The sequence below is a fragment of the Hyperoodon ampullatus genome, assembly GCF_949752795.1.
Source record: "Hyperoodon ampullatus genome assembly, chromosome: 7".
NCBI classification, from domain to species: domain Eukaryota; kingdom Metazoa; phylum Chordata; class Mammalia; order Artiodactyla; family Ziphiidae; genus Hyperoodon; species Hyperoodon ampullatus.
In genome coordinates, this window is record NC_136920.1 from 29,768,789 (window position 1) to 29,790,464 (window position 21,676).

At 41.5% G+C, this 21,676-nt stretch overlaps 1 protein-coding gene across 1 annotated transcript in view; it reads right to left on the reverse strand.

The window, feature by feature from the left end:
- Nucleotides 1-6,663: 6,663 nt before the first annotated feature.
- Nucleotides 6,664-21,676, reverse strand: part of ELP4 (elongator acetyltransferase complex subunit 4) — a gene marked incomplete at both ends in the record, with an annotated part of 235,941 nt that continues 220,928 nt past the window's right edge. The window contains one exon of the mRNA XM_079707500.1: nucleotides 6,664-6,795. Coding sequence (XP_079563626.1) covers nucleotides 6,664-6,795 — 132 coding nt within the window. The remainder of the gene's footprint in view (nucleotides 6,796-21,676) is intronic.

Consider the following 21,676-nt stretch of genomic DNA (forward strand, 5'->3'; position numbering starts at 1 on the left):
AAAAAAAACAAACAATCAAAAAACAAACAAACAAAAGGAAAGGATATATTGTGTTAATTCAGTCAGTGACTATGTGGACACAGCAGTTGGACGTTCCTTGGAAGGAAAGAAAAATGGCTGTTAGAAGCACTTCAGTACTGCAATTGTGTCCTGTGTTGAACCACTGGGGAATGGACTTGAAACAAGGACCTTTGTATACAGAAGGCACGATATCAGTTGGAACAAATCTTCATTTTGGTATCCAAACTTTTATTCATTTTGGTGTATTATTTGTAAATGGGCATTTGTATGTTATAATGAAAATAAGAACAACGTAGACTGGATGGATGTTTGATCTCTGTTGGTCATGAAGTTGTTTTAAAAAAAAAGGAAATCATGATCAACAAGCTTTGCCACGAATTTGAGTTTTATCAAGATATATCGAATACTTCTACCCATCTGTTCATAGTTTATGGACTGATGTTCCACGTTTGTATCATTCCTTTGCATATACTTAAACCTGGAACAACATGCACTAGATTTATGTAAGAAATATCTGTTGGTTTTCCAAAGGTTGTTAACAGATGAAGTTTATGTGCAAAAAAAGGGTAAGATATAAATTCAAGGAAGAAAAAAGTTGATAGCTAAAAGGTAGAGTGTGTCTTCGATATAATCCAATTTGTTTTATGTCAAAATGTAAGTATTTGTCTTCCCTAGAAATCCTCAGAATGATTTCTATAATAAAGTTAATTTCATTTATATTTGACAAGAATACTCTATAGATGTTTTATACACATTTTCATGCAATCATAAGTTTCTTCTTTGGCCAGCAAAAGTTAATTGTTCTTAGATATAGTTGTATTACTGTTCACAGTCCAATCATTTTGTGCATCTAGAATTCATTCCTAATCAATTAAAAGTGCTTGCAAGAGTTTTAAACTTAAGTGTTTTGAAGTTGTTCACAACTACATATCAAAATTAACCATTGTTGATTGTAAAAACCATGCCAAAGCCTTTGTATTTCCTTTATTATACTATTTTCTTTTTAACCTTATAGTGTGGTGTTACAAATTTTGTTTCCTTGTTAGATTAACATTCTAAACGAATGGTTACTTTCATACATACTCTATTTTAAAGCCCGATGATCCTTAAAGAAATAATTCTTATAGGTGTCATAAATCGCAAATGTGTTTGTTAGAAAGAAATTCCACTTAAAGCTGTGTGTAGACCTGTGCCCATTTATACCCGGAGTACATATACAAAATGGTAGCATTTCCCAGTTAGCTGTTTAATTCAAAAGCTCAAAGTCAAGAAATAATTTAAAAATGCAACAACCTATTGACTAGGTATTGTCTTTTGAATTAGGGCTGGCATTTTCAATCTGGGCAGATTTCCATTGTCAGCCTGTCTCAACAGCGATTTCACTGAACTATATTCAAAAGTAGGTTTCTTATACAAGACTCCCTGAAAGCTGTTGCCTTTCTCAAATAGGCCCTCTCCCTTTTCTGTCTCCCTCCCCTTTGCACAAGGGGCATCACTTCCCATTGAACCACTACAGCTGTTCCCATTTGAATCTCGCTTTCTGTGCGGCTGTGGATGGGTGGAGGCTGGAGGGGGGATGTTGCATGTCAAGGAATAATGAGCACAGACACATCAACAGACAACAACAAAGCGGACTGTGACTGGCCGGTGGGAGTTAAAGGCCTTCAGTCATTGGCAGCTTAAGCCAAACATTCCCAAATCTATGAAGCAGGGCCTATTGTTGGTCAGTTGTTATTTGCAATGAAGCACAGATCTGATCATGTTTAAAGTGGCGGCACGCAGGGCAGGAGTGCTTGAGCCCAAGCAAAGGATGGAAAAAAATAAGCCTTTGTTGGGTGAAAAAGGCCTGTCTGAGACTTTTATTTCTGTCTGTTCTGTGTAACATATAAGTCAATATGGATAAGTTTCTTCTGCAAGCTTCAGTCAAAGGCTGGGGGGCTGGCAATCTAGATTAAATGCCTGCACAGGCAAAACCCTCTGGGGACAAAGACACTTCCACTGAATTGTACTCTGTTTTGTTTTGTTTTAAATCCCCAAAGGCAAATGATCAGAAATAGAGAAATTAATTGGAGGCTTTAAAAAATAACCTTCTAGTTTAACATCTACTATTTTCTAGTAAAAGAATTACTTGTGAACAGATAATTGTCTGGCATGCTGTATATTAATATTCCACCAGAGTTGCCTGCACACTGAGACATGCTGACTGCAGTTTTTATACGTGTGCATGTAGTTTGATTCTGAGCCTGCGCTGCACGTGTGCACACTTCGGCAGTGTGCGCACGTACGCACTATTGGTACAGTCGCCCGTGCAGATATTTCTACCTCCTAACATTTTGCAGCCTACATTCCTTGAGGGACATGTGCCCAGGGAACTGTCAGAGGAAGGCTATGTGTGAGTGTGTGTGACAGCTGCTGGCTGGCTCACTTCTTCCCTGCAAGAAGGGATGGTTTCCAAGTGACTCTGATTTGGGCCAGGGTCAGGCAGCCAGTCCTGGCCCACGGCTCTGTTGTGCAGAGAGCAGAGACTTTGGAGCACCGGGTGTGGCATTTGGGTGCAGGAGCTGAGGCCGGGAGGAGGGGAGTGCTGTGGCCGCAGAGGAGAGCTGCCTGTGTGCACTTAGGCACGTACACGTGTCCTCTGAGGGTCAGGCTTGCCAGGGCGCGGTGGCTCAGCACCCTGGTTTAGTCTGAAGTGGCCACTCAGCTGCAGATGCCCTCTGATCCAGCAGGATGGGTCAGCTGCCTTGCCTTCTGCCTTGTGCCCTCACCCTAGGGAGACGAACTGTCCTTTTGAATGGAGCTCCAGGCCTGCCCTTGGGGACAGCACGGCAGATACTGTGTGGAAGCACTGCCCCGAGGTGGCCTTTTACTCATTCTTGAACTAATTCTTGTTTATTTATTGATAGGTATATTTATATATTTATGAATGGGAACTCTTCAGGGATGCTTTGATGCCATCTTCCAGGATGGTGGCCATCTATTTGTGATGTCCTTGGTAGAATCGTGAGACTTACAGCCTATGATTTTTCTACAAACTTGACTGACTTAGGGAGACCAGGTGAACAAAATTCTAGCTGAACAGTTGAGTAAGAAACATTCAAATTACTCCAAGTAAACAAATGCGTTTTACTATAATGAATTCCCAGAATATCCCTCCTCCTCACCCCAAAGCTGTGCCTCCTCTTAAATGGGAAGCAGCTGCTTCTTGACATGGCTCATATAATCATTTCTTCCTCCTTTAAAAAAAAAATCATAACTAGGCTTCCTAGGAGTCATTCATACAGTATTATTCTAAGATTCAGCTTCGTTTGGTGAATTTTTGTCATCTTAGAATGGTGTCCATATTCTTCTGTTTATTTCTTTTTGCTCTGGGCCTTAATGTTAACGAGATTTTTTTTTTTTTTTTTAAGGGTTTTCTTCTTTGTTTAACGCTTGGCTCACCAAGGCCAAACACAAATTCTTCCCTTTTCTGTTCCTCAAGAATAAACCTCATCTGTTTTTTACTATTGATAAAAAAAACAATTTTTTTTTTTTTTGCCTCAGTTCTCAATGACTTCACTGCTCAGTTTTGAAGTTCAAAGTGTAAATACTTAGGGTTAGAATTGCTTAAATTTGGTGGTGTTGATGGTGACTATCTTTGGAAAGCATTAACATGATGCTTTAGAAATGACATTCATAATGGGCTTAAACAAATGAATAGGGCTCTCCCCCTACTTTTGCTTTGTATGCGCATTCGTGTGTTGATTCTTTAAAAGATAGGGAATTGATTGCAGTGCTGCTTCCTCTTGAAGTAGTTTTATTTTGTCTAGCATTAGTATTTGCAGGTCCTGGAGGTGGAGATAAAGAATAAATGGAAGAGAGAAGTGGGAATTGGTGGCTACTATAAAGAAATTCGGAAGGTCTTAGAACCCCAGCACCTGAGCAGACTCTAGCAGTCAAAATATTTACCTCATGTTAAAGAAAGGCAAATCTAGCGTAAGAAACGAATACCATAGAGGGTTTAGAAGTTTTAGAAACATTTAAAAGATATGAGGACGTTTCAAACACTGTTTGGCACTGTTACTTAAAATCTTTGAGACAAGCTGATAATTGAAAAATAAATCTGTCAATAGAGAGTGCATATTTCATAATATACCAAAATGGTTTGTATACCTACAGTAGCATTATTGAGGACCAGTATTTTTATGTAGTAAGTTATTAGCATATGGACAATTGATGTTTCCAGAAGGGAAGAAAACACATTTTTAGAGTGGGTTTTTATCAGTGCAAAACAAAAATATACATCCCTCAACAGTAGCTTATTTTTTACAAAGCTTGCCTAGTGAATCAGACCAGCAAAGTACTTGAATCTGATTTTTGGAAAGCCCAGGTACTATTATTGTTCAAAATGCACTTTCACTGAGTTTTAAGTTTCTTTTATATTTAAAATCAGGGTTCAAATATGCACATTCAATTTTTATAGTATTTATTTGCAAAGCATATACTAAATAGTAATTGGCTGTTAATTTTATAGACATGGTAGCTAGGGTAGTAAATCAATGACCTACTAAGTATTTTTGACAAGCAATTTTCATATCCGATGACCTCACATTTCCTTTTCAGAGTCAAATGCTATGTAATTGTTCTGTTGTGTGTTTGTATAAAACGAATCACAACACGGTAAGAAAAAGGTTAGCCTTATTAAAATAATAACCCGACTAAAATATTCACTTGAGCTTATTCAGATTGTTCATAATGCTTTCAAAGGACATAGCAAAGCTTTTGTGGAGTATTTGCATATTATTTATTATCTATGGACTAAATTGATTTTTTGAAGTTGCTTTACATTTTAAAAGCACCTTTGCTTAATATGAAAGCCCTTTAATTTTAACTGACAGATCAATTCTTAAACTTTATTTTGAAAAGAAAATGGGGAAGAATTTGTGTCTTTTGAATTAAAAGAAGTGAAAAAAATAAACCAGACATTCTAAAAAAATAGAAGAAGAAACCTGATTTTTAGTACTAATGAAATAGCAGGTGACAAAATAGTTGTCTTTTTGATTTTGATCACAAAAAATAAACTGGTAGTGACAGGATATGATGGAGAGATTTGACATCCTGTCATTGATTCAATTATTCTAATTCTGAATAAAAGCTGTATACAGTATGTGTTTATGCTACAGTGGGTTTTTTTTAAGTGACTGACATTCATCATATCGGTTAGACAGTTTTAAAAACCTAGGCTTTGTTTTCCGCAATGTTGTCAAGAACAAATAAAGTATAATTTGTGGTATATTAAAAGCAAACTGCTCAAAAATGCTAGATATAACTGCTTCAAGATAGGCTAATATATTTGGAAATGTTATCTTGAAAATTCAGTTTCTCCTAACAGATGTTAAACAGCTTTTTTAAAAACTGAGACCCTTTACTTAAATATGCAAGTTACTTTTCTAACTTTTACTTTTTGTCTACTATTTGTCAAAAGCTTTGAGAATATGGAACTATGATTCAAAAAACTAGTATTTCATATGAAAATGAGTTCAATATATCCACAAAGACATGTTTATATCGTTATAAATGTACACACCTACCAATGTTCATAATTAACAAAGGGTTTTACCTGATGCAATGGAAATCTGAGTTAGCTTTTTTATACTTTGTCTCAGACCGATGTTTTGTAAAAATCTCTCACCAAGCTTCAATACATGTTTTTCCCCAGTATCCTAGCATGAATGTAGCTGTTGGTTTGAATTTCAATCCTGAATTATGTCTATTGACATAATTTCACAGTGTGGACTTCCATTGTTTAAACAGAGACCATCTACTTCTTTGTCTAAGTTTTCTATCACTCAAGTTCTTTATTAACTACTATGGCAGACTAATTATTTTTAATGGAGTCTTAATCCCAAAATACTATCTTGTCTTCATCAATTTCATAACAGGATGCATAAATGCAAATTCATTTTATTTTAGTCTTCATATATTAGCAAACAAATTTTTTCATTTCTTAAAAAAACCTTAGCATTTTTGGTGGGAGCTTTTTCAGAAATGAAGAGAAAATACATTTTTCATATATAATTTTGAATTTCATAATGTTTTATATGCTACCTGCTGTAACATGCACTTTACCATGACCTGAGTGCCTTAAACACACATACACTAATGACCACTGTAAGGCATCTTGATTTGCTTTTATTTAAAAATAAAATTATTGGGGCTTCCCTGGTGGTGCAGTGGTTGAGAGTCCGCCTGCCAATGCAGGGGACACAGGTTCATGCCCCGGTCCAGGAAGATCCCACATGCCGCGGAGCGGCTCGGCCCGTGAGCCACGGCCGCTGAGCCTGCGCGTCCGGAGCCTGTGCTCCGCAACGGGAGAGGCCACAACAGTGAGAGGCCCGCGTACCGCAAAAAAAAAAAAAAAAAAAAAATTATCTATTTTCTCTAGATATAGCATAAAACAAAATTTAAAGTGAAAGTATTTCTGCTGTACTATTTCTGTATAGAAAGTTGGTTAAAATAACGAAGAATGGTGGCCTCATTTTGCAATCCTAACTGTTTTTCAAGGATTGGAGGTCAAATCGTTAAGAAAAATATTTACATAAGCTATTAGCAATCATAATTAGAGTGTCATATAATTCTGCATCAACCACTAAGGAGGAATCACTAGAAGTCCAGGTGCTTCTTGCCTCGGGCCGTCATGCCACAGCCTGGGCCCAGCAGCTTGGCGGATTCTGCCAGATCCTGTTTGCTCGAGCGGCTCACTGTGTCTGACAAGTCTGGAGGCAAATGCAGTCGCTATGGCAGAAGATTTCAGGGGAAGGAAAGAAAGAAGAAAAGAAATAATTAATTTTGCTTTTGCCAGCACACTTCAGAATACAATATTATGCTCTGTTGATCAGCATTTAGTCTTGCATATAAAATTCCTGCTAAAACAATTCTTCAGACTGAAGCCCAATATAATCACATCTTATTCCTACTAGATTTTACAAATTGTAGCCATTACAGAAACTGGACCAGGAATCTGAGTGGCACACTTCCAGAGTCCAAACCTAAATGTATTAAGATTTTTCTTCCTTAGGTAGAAATGAAAACATGTAAGTGCATAAATAAAAGCATAATTTAAAAATATCACATAATAATGGCAGGGTTGTGTTTTGGCTTTTTTTTTTTGGCTAGAGCTCCAAGATGGTATTATTTTTCAACTGAATGTAGCTTTTCAGCAATTATGGATTCCCACAAATGCTTGTTTCCCTTTGTCTGTTAAGTTGACCTGATGATTTTTATTTTAAGGCTATACTTTCTTTAAGGAACTTACAATTTTCATAGACAAATGTCATATTGACATAATGAAAAAAATGATACCAATCAAAGGGTCAATATTTTTCATATGCCCAGGTAAGTCAGCCATAACATCTGCTATAGGTCTTGGTAGTTTCTATGCATCATGTTGGGTCATGTTTTCAAACATACAGTGTAGCTTTGAACACCTCTCCATCCTAACTGTTTTTCTGCAGATACAGGTTGATTTAAGGAGACCCAGTAACCAACCATCATTACAAAACAGTTACTGTAATTAGGGAGAAATATTCATATTTCAAAAAACCTTTTTTGGTTTTCAAAAGGATCTCTATCAAATTCCTTCAACTATCAGTGCTCCCAGACCACATGATTTGGTTTCATAAAAATCCAAACTCAAAGGAACATGTTTCTTGCATGAGGCAGAGTGGGTGTGCGAGGCTAAAGGTAAGTAGGGCAGGATGGGGTCATCCCCTGATGACTAAGAAAGCCTTGATGAGGTGAACTGACCTGGAGACAACCTACCTAAAACCCTTCATTTGAAAACTCCCTTCAATATGAAAAAAAAAAATTCAAGATGAAAAAGGGAAAAACCATTTTTTTTGGGTCAAAATATTGTGATCCACCAGCATATGTTCTGGCTAGTTTCTTTCCTGATAAAAGGCTTGTTTATTGTCATGTAAACACAAGCTGTGTGCAAGGGTCGAAACATTTTAAAACATTAAAAATAATTTATGAAAATATTCTTCCTTGATTTCAGTTTGCTGGTACAAATATATCTAGGATGAAAGACACTATTATATAGATATGTGATCAACAAAGATGTCAGAAAGGTCCAGAAAAGCTATAATATCGATACAGTAATATAAATATAGTATTATTCATTTGTATGCTTAGCACCCAGCCTGTCACTGAAGTCATTAAATGTCTATTTCTTGAATAATAAAAAAGAACTCAAATAAGACATATTTTGCCTTTGCTTTAAACAATTCTTTCATTTCTTCATACCCTAGTTTCAGAAAGGATTTCAGGTAGAAATGAAAGTGTGAAAGGCTCAGGAAGGAATCTAAAAGACATGCATGACTCTAAAGTCTGAGGTCACGAATGTCTTTGCAGTAGTTTTAACTCTATCAATGTTCATGTGAGGAAGCAGGAGGGGAAGAGATATTTAATTATATGGCTGAGTTTAAATGTTTCTTTAAGATCTTGTAGTAATTGCTAATAAGCAAAGGAAAAATGACTAGGGTATATGCATGACCTGAAGGCTCTCTGAAACTTAAAGAAAAGTCACCATTAAAAAACATATGTGTGGGGGCTTCCCTGGCGGCGCAGTGGTTGAGAGTCCGCCTGCCGATGCAGGGGACACGGGTTCGTGCCCTGGTCCGGGAAGATCCCAAATGCCACAGAGCGGCTGGGCCCGTGAGCCATGGCCGCTGAGCCTGCGCGTCCGGAGCCTGTGCTCCGCAACGGGAGAGGCCACAACAGTGAGAGGCCCGCGTACCGCAAAAACAAAACAAAACAAACAAACAAAAACCCTTGTGTGTGTGTGTGTGTGTGTGTACTTTTGTTTGGGACCTCACAAAGATGAGGTCAGATGGTGATTAGGCCGTTTAGGAAATCAACTAGAGTCAACAAATATTTAGAATCTACTCGAAGCAAAGCATTCTGAAAAGATATGTGAACAGAGCACCGTCCACACTCCGTGCTGCCTTACAATCCGGTAACAGGCATGAGGCAAGCACACAGGTAACCCTCATAGTGAGAAGTCCAAGTTCTGTCTACAAGAACGGCAGAGACAAAGCAGAAATCGTGCTGCGGGGAAGGGGGCCAGAAAAAGCGTCAACGAGATGGGCTAGGTGTTAAATACTGAACTGGATTCTGACATACAGAAATGGTGATTTGCTTAACGGTGGAATGGATATATCTCTAAGATGCATTTGGTGGAAGGCTTCTACTGCTCTGACAATCCAAATGAGGAAACTAGTGTAGTTTATTCAGAACCAGCATAATACCATTTATTTCAGGAGCTTACCTATTTGCTAAAAATTTCTCTTCCTTTGCTTCTCTAGGCAATGAGTGTGAGCCAGTTGGCGGAAAGCCCTTCATAGCAAAAGTAGCTAAATGTGACGTGTGACATGCTTGGAAATCTTTCAGGTTGAATGGCTTTGAAGAAGAGTCAAATACCATTCGTGTGTAACTTCTGAGCACAAAAATTTGGGGTGATGTGGTTAAATGCTTCTAACCAAATGTCACACCGTAAAAGCTAGTTGCACACCCGTGTCCTTTGAAAAAAGCCAAAGGATGGCTCTTGGAAACATGTGAATCTACGTGTGATTCTGCCAGCTTTTGTTGATTATTACTCGAACGAGCTTACTCTGCAGCCTAAATTCTCAAGCAGTGGGTTTTGTTTTCTCCCTTTCTAAGCCTCCCCCGTGCACCATGTCAGTGCGATGTGAAGCAGCGAGGAAGAAGGAGAGATCAGGTTCCAGGCTTGCCAGGTGTGTCAGGCATTTTCCCTTTGAGGCTTCTAAAGCATTTACACACTTGACACGTAAACGTTCAGATGCTGCTGTACCCTAGATCTGTCTTCTGAGAAAATGTGCTGTAAGATACTCTACACAGTATGGTGACCTCTTTAGACCAAAACTGCAAGGCTGTGGGGGTATAAACGTTTGGACCTTGAGGTTGCACTGGGTAATGGTTTCAGTAAAAATCAAGACTATCAAAAAATGTTGTAGAGATTCAATCTTGTAAACCAGATCAAGGTACTCATCTTTCTCATTTTATACCTGGGGTTCTGAGGCCAGCGCCAAAAACATACCTTACATCTTTTTAAAAATTTATTTTATTTTATCCATTTATTTAATTTTTGGCTGCATTGGGTCTTTGCTGCTGCACGCGGGTTTTTCCTCTAGTTGCTGAGAGTGGGGGGCGGGGGCGGGGCCGGGGGCTACTCTTCATTGTGGTGCGCTGGCTGCTCATTGCAGTGGCTTATCCTGTTGTGGAGCATGGGCTCTAGGTGTGCGGGTTTCAGTAGTTGTGGCCCGCCGACTCTAGAGGGCAGGCTCAGTAGTTGTGGCTCGCGGGATCTAGAGCGCAGGCTCAGTAGTTGTGGCTCATGGGCTCTAGAGCGCAGGCTCAGTAGTTGTGGCTCGCGGGCTCTAGAGCGCAGGCTCAGTAGCTGTGGCTCGCAGGCTCTAGAGTGCAGGCTCAGTAGTTGTGGCGCATGGGCTTAGTTGCTCCACGGCATGTGGGATCTTCCCAGACCAGGGCTTGAACCCATGTCCCCTGCGTTGGCAGGCGGATTCTTAACCACTGTGCCACCAGGGAAGCCCTACCTTACATCTTGAGCTAAAAATTTTCCACCTGATTTTCTTTTCCCAAATTCTGGGAGGAAGGGATTGTGCTGCTGAGGAAGGAGATGCTTGTCAGGCTGACTGCCTGCCTCTTTTTTCCATGAATGCCTTGTCTAGAATGATGATTTCTATGTAGGCAAAGGGATCTGGGAAAGGTGCGACAACTCCCAAGGTTCCGCAGAGGCCTATGTACTTTACAGCGATTCATCCCACTGCGTTAATGGGTCCCTTTTCTTCAGTGCTACAAGGTGGGAAACAGCGAGGCTGACAAAATGCCCTGGCAGATTAGGGGAGTTCCTGCCAAAAGGCACCCTTAGCCTCATAGGAAGGCCTGGGTCGTAATAAAGAAGTAGCAGCGGAAGTGCTTTGCTCTGTGGCCCCAGGGAGTACCAAGCTGAGCTGGACCGAGATTCTTCCCCCTCGGCCTACCTCTCTGTCCCTTTGTTGGGTTGAGCCACTGACTGTATTTTGTTCCTTCTTGAGTCAGCAACTCTACTGATTGTACATAGGATTGGGTTTCCTGGCTCCACAGTTCTCTTCCTAATTCCCTTTCTCCCAGCCTGCTAGACCTGTGCTCAGCACTCACAGTTCCCAGACAGAAGGGGCAAGATAATGAATCTAGGTTACACCTGGATTTGAGACAAATTGCGGGTAAATACCATTAAAATAAGTTAAATCAATTTATATTTTTCATATTTTGCCAAGACCAAACCACCAGGCACTGTTTGTTTTCTGAAAACAATTGATGTAGTACATTTTAACCCTTAGCAAATGAATCTTTGTTTTAATTCTTTAAAATTTATGACATTTCCTGAAAAGTCAAACTTTCCATTACTCATAATCACAGAAATAGGAGTTAGTATTTCAAAATACTTCCTAATAGTCTTTTTCTTTTTTCTTTAAAACACAATCAATTTAAATTAGAACTTGTAAACACCTTAGAACACATAGGTTCCACATTGGTCCCTTCACAGAGGCAGCCAGTGACAGTTTAATACCTCCCTCTGTCACTCGCTCTCAGTGTGACTTCAGATAAGTCACTTCACCTGTCTACCTTCAGTATCCTCATCTATCACAAGTGAATAATTTTCCCCTCATAAGACCGTTATGGGGATCATATGAGATATGAAGTGTTTTGTGAATTATTGAGTACTACACAAATTTATTTCTACCTCTTTTTGCTTCAAGAAGGCATTTGAGGTGGTTAAAAATACCTTTGGGAAAGATAAAAATAAGTGAGCTTATTAGGGCAAGGAAATGAATCTACAGATTTAATGAAAAACATATTTGTAAGCAACAGCAACAGAATATTGGACTTGGCCAGCAGGTCTCATCACTAAGTCTGAGCATTTACTACACATTGCCCTCTACTGCAGTGCTGTAAAGAAATATAAATATAAAAAGAAACTGCAGTCATTGTCTCTGCTTCTGGGAAGATTTTTTTTTTTTTTTTTTGTGGTACGCAGGCCTCTCACCATTGTGGCCTCTCCCGTTGCGGAGCACAGGCTCCGCACGCGCAGGCTCAGTGGCCATGGCTCACGGGCCCAGCCGCAACGCGGCATGTGGGATCTTCCTGGACCGGGACACGACCCCGTGTCCCCTGCATCGGCAGGCGGACTCTCAACCACTGCTCCACCAGGGAAGCCCTGGGAAGATTTAAAAAGGCTAAATAATTTCCCTCATACTTAGTAAGACAATAGTGAAAATGGGGCATGTCAGGTGCCTGGCTTCTGGGTCAGTGAAAATATGCATGGCTGTATTAAGGAGGCAATTTGAGGTCCATTTATCTATTTTTATTTATCTATTTTTAAAATTTATTTATTTATTTTTGGCTGCATTGGGTCTTCGTTGCTGCATGCAACCTTTCTCTAGTTGCGGAGGCTACTCTTTGTTGCAGTGCGCAGGCTTCTCATTGCGGTGGCTTCTCTTGTTGCGGAGCATGGGCTCTAGGCGCGTGGGGTTCAGTATTTGTGGCACGTGGGCTCAGTAGTTGTGGCTCGCAGGCTCTAGAGTGCAAGCTCAGTAGTTGTGGCGCACGGGCTTAGTTGCTCCGCGGCATGTGGGATCTTCCCAGACCAGGGCTTGAACCCGTGGGGAGGCTGGGAAATGTTTTTTTTGTTTTTTTTTTTTTGTTTGTTTTTGTTTTTGTTTTTTGCAGTACGCGGGCCTCTCACCGTGGTGGCCTCTTCCGTTGCGGAGCACAGGCTCCGGATGCGCAGGCCCAGCGGCCATGGCTCACGGGCCCAGCCGCTCCGCGGCACGTGGGATCCTCCCGGACCAGGGCACGAACCCATGTCCCCCGCACCGGCAGGCGGACTCTCAACCACTGCGCCACCAGGGAAGCCCTGGGAAATGTTTTAAAATATGTTAAGATGTTCAGCAGATGCATTACTATGGAAGAAGGAGCAAATGGATACTGGGAGACAACCAGTAGTCAGCTACAGTTTTTTTTTTTTTTTTTTTTTTTTTTTTTTTTTTTGTGGTATGCGGGCCTCTCACTGTTGTGGCCTCTCCCGTTGCGGAGCACAGGCTCCGGACGCGCAGGCTCAGCAGCCATGGCTCACGGGCCCAGCCGCTCCGCGGCATATGGGATCCTCCCAGACCGGGGCACGAACCCGTATCCCCTGCATCGGCAGGCGGACTCTCAACCACTGCGCCACCAGGGAGGCCCTCAGCTACAGTTTTGAGAAGGGCCATAGCAAAACGATCATCCTCCCGAAGCATTCACTCTGTGTGTGAGCTTCTGCTAATGGCGGAAGGCTCCCTACTTAGTTTCTGACCAAGGAAATGCACACCTGATGCCCCCACCGGCCCAGAGGGCAGGGGTTAAAGTAGTGCTCAGAGTCTCTCTTATATCATAAAAAGAGATATATTTCCTTTGTGGAGAGACTGATTTCCTTCCAGGGGGCGCTAGAAGGAGGGTAGAGGGAAGGATCCAGATGAAGCAGACTTTGATATGTTATTCATCATCACTATTATTTCTTCACAAGATTTCAGAGTGTTATTTCAACTTGCAAAAAGCCCGCACAGTGTTATATGCCGTTATATAATTATTATATTTTTATATTATTGCATTTATATTATTCCATAATCATTACATTATTACAATGCAATGTTACATTGTAGTTATTCTACATCTGGCTAAAATTTTGCAATGTGGAAGGTGCATTTGCCTAATTTTGGTGAATTTTGTATTACTCTTATATATGAGTAGGGCAGTGGAAATCATGCCAGAACCATATTTTTGCTCCTTTTGGATTGATAAATGTATGTTTGATAGCAGCCGAATATTTCTGGAAGAAATGCTGCCAAAACATGGTCAGGTTTTAGGTTTCAGTTTTGTTTGTTTGTTTAAGATCCAATTCATCCCCAGGGTTTTGGATTAAAATTATTTTACTGAATGTCATAATCATACTATATCTTTTGAATTGAAAAAAATTCATTTGGATCTTCCTGATTGATCTGAAAATTAGACAAAATTTCAGAGCTGGAACATTGCACATTGGCTGCCCATTGAAAAATGCTCAGGTATGCAATTATTCTGACCGTCAATTATAACTGACAGTATTGTCTTGCCTCCAAACTCACCTCTCTGAAAGCAGATTGTGAAGAACTCACTTGTCTAAACAAAAGTGTGATTTGTGAAAAGGCATGTGTCTGTGGCAGAGATTGCTAGCTTACTTCCAATATCTATTCTCTTCCTTTGCAGCGAGTAAAAGAATCTCTGAGTATTAGTGGGACACATGGCCTCCCAGAATAAAGGCCACACTCCCCAGCTGCCTTTGCCAATAGCTGAGGCTGAGTGATTAAGCTCTGGTTGCTTCATCTTGAGCAGAAGTGCTATGATTAAGTTCAAGGTTAGATCCTTAGAGAGGGGGAGGTGCCAATTACTTCCCTTTTCCCTTGGCATTGTTATTCGACCCCAGCAAGAGGGCCCCCACCCTGGGCCCTGACCCACGCCTCCTCCTGGGGTGAGGAATTAACAGGGCGAAGGGGATGTGCCCATCTAGAGCCTGTACCCTTCATTATAGGACACACTCTGGGTACTCAGAACCTCGGAACTCCCTGTGCAAATGGCCACAAAGCCTGCACAGGTCTCTTCCCCAGGTTTGTCCACGGTGGGCGAACTGTGTTGTCTATGGGCACACCCTGGGGCCCCAGCAGGAGCCAAGGGGTGGCTGTCTGTGGGGACTGTGGACAGAGTTTGGATGTGAAGGCTGGGTGTCCCCAAGCACAATCACATTGCCCGCTGTGTGTGGGAAGGAGACACGGGGGGTGGGGGGGAGAGAAAGGGAATGGGCTGTAGGCCCGTTCTTCCTATGTCTCCATGTTCTGGAGCAGAACCCTGATCCTAAATTTAAACTTGGCTCTCCAGGTAGGTATATTTGTGAAGGAAGGAAGGGAAAGCCTATTTAATGATTTTTTGGCTTGATAACGTTTAAATATTGAGGCATATAATAATGTGGCCCTTTATTTGCATTCCTGCTCTAGGCTCCACAACGTTAGGGACAAGCCAAACTTCCCTCTTCCCACTCGCTGAAATGTGGACTTGAGGGTAGGTGCTGAAGCAGCTGTCCTGGGCCATCAAACGGAAGCTATGGGCTGAGGAGGGCATAGCAAAACCACAGAATTAGTTTAGGGTCTCCTGACACCAAAAGAGCCCTGGGTCACCGAATTGAACTTTTATGGGGTACGTGTTCCATATTATTTAAGCCACTGCATTTTTGAATTTCTTTAATAGCAGCCTAACCTATATCCTCCTTATGGAGAATTTGGTACCTGAAAAATGGATCGAGTTCTACCATCAAAATCTAAGTTGGCAGTATATATCAGTCCATGCCACTCTCTCACCTCGTCCCAGCTCACTCTTTCCCCACCCCGTGTCCTCAAGTCCATTCTCTATATCTGCATCTTTATTCCTGTCCTGCCCCTAGATTCTTCATAACCATTTTTTTTTTAAGATTCCATATATGTGTTAGCTGATTCACTTTGTTATAGAGCAGAAACTAACACACCACTGAGAAGCAATTATACTCCAGTAAAGATGTTTTAAAAAAAGAAAAGTCTACGTTGGCTTAGTGGTTGGAAGGTGGGCAGTGAGGTCAGTATCACAGGTTGGAAAGCTGACTACCCTTGTTAGGCCTGTGGCTCTGGTTGAAACATTGGAGAAATTCCGGATATTGTTGTGTTAGTGGCTTCTTGCCATTTTTGGCAAAGTTATTTACGAAAGAGAAATGAACGTAGGCTAGAGCTATAGAATATGCAAGAAGAGATAGAGGGACTCCAACTCTATTAAAGGAAATGCCCTGCCTGCAGCTCACAACTTAAAGTGAGTAAAAGCTTGGTAATTCGGGATGTCAGAAAGTTGAAAAAACCCAGCTATTTCTGCAATTGCACACCAGAGCAGGCAACCTTCACAGATGCCTTTGCCCCTAAGCCTTGGTGAAATACCTCATTAAGAGGCTGGCCAGAAAATGGGGGCCGGCTCAGAGACAAAAGTCAGATTAAGGGTGTTGCCTTCCCTCTCAAGTCAATTATTTCAGATGGCTTCAAGCTAGTTACAAGTAAGATGAAAGAGATGGGTATAGGTAGAACAGAGAGGCCAGAAAATAAGACTCAGGTCTTACAAGGTAAGAGTTGTGGTGGACATGCGCCCATTTCAACTGCCTTGTGCTGTGTCTGCCTGCAGGTAAGAGGCTGGAAAAGTGTGGATTAGGCTCATCCAGTTAGACGCAGCTGTACTATTTAGAAGGTGGAAGAGAAGCAGGTGCTCTCCTCTTGCTACTTTTACTGCTGCAATTGGCAAGCACTGTTGCAGGGACAGTTTTTGTTGTTGTTGTGTTTTTCTGCATTCTAGTGACTAGCAACAGCTTCATAGGCTTCATGGGAGCAGAGAGGCAGCTGTAGAAATGGAGGCCAGTCCAGTGTTTCAGTGTCCAGTGACTTGCTTGATGGGGGCCAAGAAGCACTGGCAGCAGTGGCAGCAGGAAGTTACTTGCCCCAAGATTGCAGCCACGGAGCTGTGCGCTTTCAGTGAATAGCTCCAGTTGCGGTCTCCCAGTTCCTCACCTTCCTGACTTTGGTAGAGGCAGTAGCCTCCCTGGAGGCCAGTTTGGTGACACTATCCTTCAGCCCTTCCAATTATTGCACTAGCTCCCAGTTTTCTGGTATAACCTTTCTGACTGCATCAAATAATTAGATGGGATCTGTTTCCTGCAGCTGAATCCTAGAACTATGTCTGGACAACTCCTTGGCTGTGATTACTTGCATGTGGAAGCAAAGGGAAGCAAATCAACCCGGAATCTCATAAAATTTTGAGGGGGTTGTTTTGCCAAAGTAACTACAAGCCTGGTCAAGAGTCTATGAGTATTCAACCCCTAAAGAAATCTTAAGTCCCCAAATCTGATCTATCAATAAGTGCGCTGTAAAAACTGTGCAGCCCCCAAAGGGCACAGACTCTAATGGCGACTTCACGTAGCCATCAATGATAGCGGACAAGGAATAACTTTCTAAAGGGATACAAAGGAGAGTGGACAAAGGAGTTCCTTCCAGAGGGCAGAACTGAGGGTTACAAACTGGGCTACACTCCTCTACTGCCAGGGCAGAGAATTTTTGCAGTTTCTCTCCTGTAGGATTCTCCACTCACCCCTGAAGAAGAGGTAAGTGTGTGGGAAGAGGCTGTGCACGGATATTTGGATTCCGAAGGGCTGTGGACTCTGATAGAGGCTGTCATTAACCTCCAGTGTCCACTCTCCCTTCCTCCTTTAGTAGAAGAACCTGGGAATATATGGCCATCCTGAATAAAGACTTTACCTCCAAGCTTCCCTTTCAACTGGTTGTAGAATACGTAACCAAGTCTGAAAAATACCGAAGTGATGTTGCAACTTCAGGGTATTCAAATGGGATTTGAACTCAGGCATTCTGCCTTCAAAGTCCACATTCTTACTCACTGCTCTATGTGCCAGAACTTTTCTAAGCACTGGAGGTAAAATAGTGAACAAGACAGGCAAAATCCTTGCTTTCAAAAAACTTGCAACTTCAGAAAGGGACAATACATAGACACTTATTAACACAAGGAGAGACAGCTAACATACAGGAAAGCCAACAAATGGAGAAGATAATTCAGACAGTGAGAAGTCTTTTAAGGAAATGAAACATGGTGATATGATACTGTCTGGGGGTACTACTCTAATTGGTGAAAGCCTTTCTGCAGAGTACATTTGAGCTAAGATCTAAATTTTCAGAAAAGACCAATGAGGACCTGAAAAAGAAGTTTCCAGGCAAAGGGAATGAAATACAAAAGTCTTAAGGTAGGAAAAAGCTTGGCATTTTTGAAGGACAGAAAAAAAGGGCACCTTTTCTGGAGCAGTCACCAAACAGGGGGGAGTGCCCACGGCTAGGAGAAGTTTGGCTTGGTAGGAGCACAGTGGGAATGGGAGGATGCTGTGGGTCAGTAACAGAAAACAACAGTTGTTGCAAACGTGTATTCTATTAAAGACAGAATTTTCCAAAACGTGGTGTACACAGGCTGTTCTAGATCCTGCTTTCTTTTGATTCAGAAAAGACATTCTAGTCACTAAGTGACCCACAGGGTCCTCCCACTGTCACCGTGCTCCTGTGGGGAGCGGTGGTTCTCAGCCTCACGCCTGCCCAACAGGAAGATTCCAGGTGGAGGGGTTGGGCCCTGTGTGAAGTGTGCATGGAGGAAAGCCTCTGAGTGCTGTTTGTGGGATGGCTTGTTGCGTTTAATCCTCTTAAAATGTGAGTCAGCATCTTTTGGACTACATCATAATAAGAATACCACCATGTTTCAGTTCCAATGTTCCTGAACTTTCAGACATTGGAGATATGGGGAGTCATGTTATTCTCCTCCTTTATTTCATACACTGATGGAGAACAAACTAGATTATTCCTGGAGAACTTTCCTTAAAATAGTTGTACTTTCGGGTTTCCCTGGTGGCGCAGTGGTTGAGCGTCCACCTGCCGATGCAGGGGACACGGGTTCGTGCCCCAGTCCGGGAAGATCCCACATGCCGCAGAGCGGCTGGGCCCGTGAGCCATGGCCGCTGAGCCTGCGCGTCCAGAGCCTGTGCTCCACAACGGGAGAGGCCACAACAGTGAAAGGCCCGCGTACCACCAAAAAAAAAAAAAAAAAAAAGTTGTACTTTCTACACAAACTAAAGGCAGTATCTTTTTCTTTTCTTTGGGTCTCTCCTTTTTCTTTTGCACATTTTATTCTCATTCATGTTCTAACATGAGCAGGACTGAAAAAAATATATCATTTAGGTAACAGTTGGAATAAAGTGACTTGAATTGTGACCTAAACTTGGACAGTAGAAACTGTGAAAGATGCCTCCCCCCTGCCACTAGCCTCTTCTCTGGGATGGATAAAGGCTAAAGGAATGGGGTGGCTAAGTCCCACATGGTCACTGTGATCCTGTGGTTGTGCATCATGGCCTGAATAAGACTCCCCATATCTCCTGAACGGACTCCCTCTCATTCACCCTTCCTGAATTGTAGCAGGGCTTCTCACTCTGGCAACCTTTTGACTGGTCTCCAACTCTGCTTAACCCAAGGCTTGTATGGGCTCTGGATCACACAATGCAGGCAGGAGCATATAAGCTCCAGAGTGTATAGAATCTGAATTAAGCTTGAGCAGGGCCAAGCTGAGAGACTCTTGAAATCTAGGGCCTACTGCTGCTCTGGCAGTAAGTGGAAGAAGACTGAGATCTTTCTGTGGAGAGACCGTCGTTTTGATAGGCTCTTCAAGCCTGCTTTGTCCAGAAGGCCCCTTTTCTACCCGAGACAAGTGAGGAAACATTTTAGGAGCAATATTTTGGTACTACCCCTCCGATGGCTTAAGAAGAGTAAGATATTTTAGGAACATATACCGTTTTTGGATCTGAATGTTGAGCTTGAAAAAAACACTTCTTTTAGAAATAAATTCAAACTACTAATTATATGAGAACTTTTTTTCTCTTAAAGCATATGGAAACTATTCTGGAGATGGCAAAAGGTCCAACCTGCTCTTGTCTGCTAGAATTCAAACTAATGTTTGCTCTTTACTATAATCTGAAGCCTCTTACTCAGTAAACTGTTAGCAGATAAATATGTGTGTAAGCTCAAGGCTGATCCCTAAATCTCAGAGATTTTTGAAACTATAGCAGATGCACTTTAACTTAGGGACTGGCAGAGGTCTGACTGATACATAGCTAATGGAAGAGATGAATGCTAACATGTGAAAAAGCAGGAATCAGAGAATTTTGAAATCAGATAATTGCTTAAGTTATCACACTAATTTCAGTCCACTAAATAACTCCAAATTGGCAGCTTTGGATGAACACGCCCTCAACCATATATTTTCGTATGTCAGTATGAACATATATTGATTTCCTTTTGGCTGTCCATGAATGAGTCCTGGGAGCATAATGGCCAATGTGTTTGCTTGCATAATGCCCTACAGTGTATGCAGAACATTGCTCCACAAAGCCCTAAGATGGGGTATGAAGGGCTCGGTGGAAATGGCAATGTACAACACGTCGACAGCATTAAATCTCCCAACTGCTCTGTAGTTACTTTGAGATCCCCACGTTTAAGGGTTTGCTAGTTCCTGGATATGAAGAAAGAATTTTTAATGGGGCCAACTGTAGGTGTTTACAAGGGGGAATTGTTGTTTTTTATTAGGAGCTGCCTTATGTTCAATAGTTGTATTTACTTTGTCAAGCTAGCCAGAATTAGAAATCCCCATTGCTAGGCAGCCCAGAGCGTCTGCGAAGTATTTCTGGGCATTCAGAACTGAGGCATGTGCTGCCCAAAGGCAGGTTTCATTACAGTGTGTTATTTAGTCCTGGTTCGTCCCTCCCTACCCACACCCCCCCAGAGAGCAGTGCTTCTATAACAGGAAATCTTGCTTACTTTATGCTGAAACATATTTACATGACTGAAACACGACAATTAACACATTTGTAAGGCTTGAGGGATAGGCACACTTTAATGGTTTTTTGAAGCAGGCAGATTTCCTGGAGCTTTTAATCTTATTTTATTTTGTTCTGCATGCGTGAACAAGTTCTTCTTTACTATAGGTATTTGACAAAGTCTACCTGGTGTGAATGTGAATGAAAAGAAAATAATGTAAAACTTAACTTTACGTTTTATCTTTGCCAAACCGTTCCTAACTGCTTTCACCAGTTCAATGTATATTGAGGGCTATGCTATTATTTTTGACATGTTGTGTTAGCTTTTATACAAAGGCGGTTAGGTAGTATGTTTTTGGCTTGACAAAATGAAATGTGGCTTTCTCTCCACTGACAGTATAAAAACTTTTCATGATGAATGAAAAGTATCAATTACAGCGGTGATTTTCCGTACTCTTCACGGTCAAAGGTACACTCTCCTAGGTGGTGTATATTTCACTTGCTCCAAATTTAAATTAACAGCCAGGTGGTATAAAGCAGTATTATTTGATAAGTGCTATTGTGTGTGTGTGTGTGTGTGTGTGTGTGTGCGCGTGTGTATATGACTGTGATGTTTATTTATACATATAAATATACATATAACATGGCAATGTTAGGAATATTTTAATATCGTTAAGTGTATAGATTAACTGCCGAAATCTTGGTAAAATTTTAGAAAAAATCCCTTTCATATCAGAACCCTCGGTAATGAAATGAAACTTCCATTTTCCTTTTGACTTCTGCATGTTAACTCGGAAACCCCCGCCCCAATTCTCACTAAAAGTTTACGGCAAATTTACAAATTACACTGGTTTCAAATAGTCACCCAGTATATCTATCTCTCCCCTCCACAGACCTCCTTCCTCACCAATTTCAAAGGGAGCTCAGTGAACAGACTGGGCAAAGCGAGAGCCCTCTCTCTACATGCCTTAGGGCGGTGATGGGGCAGCACCAGACCGAGTGCACTAGCTGAGGGATACAGATTAGAGATGAGGACCTAACTCCAAAGAGTAACTCTCTGCTGAAGTGACTTCACAGATAAGAAGTATGCAGAGAATCAATTTAGTCTTA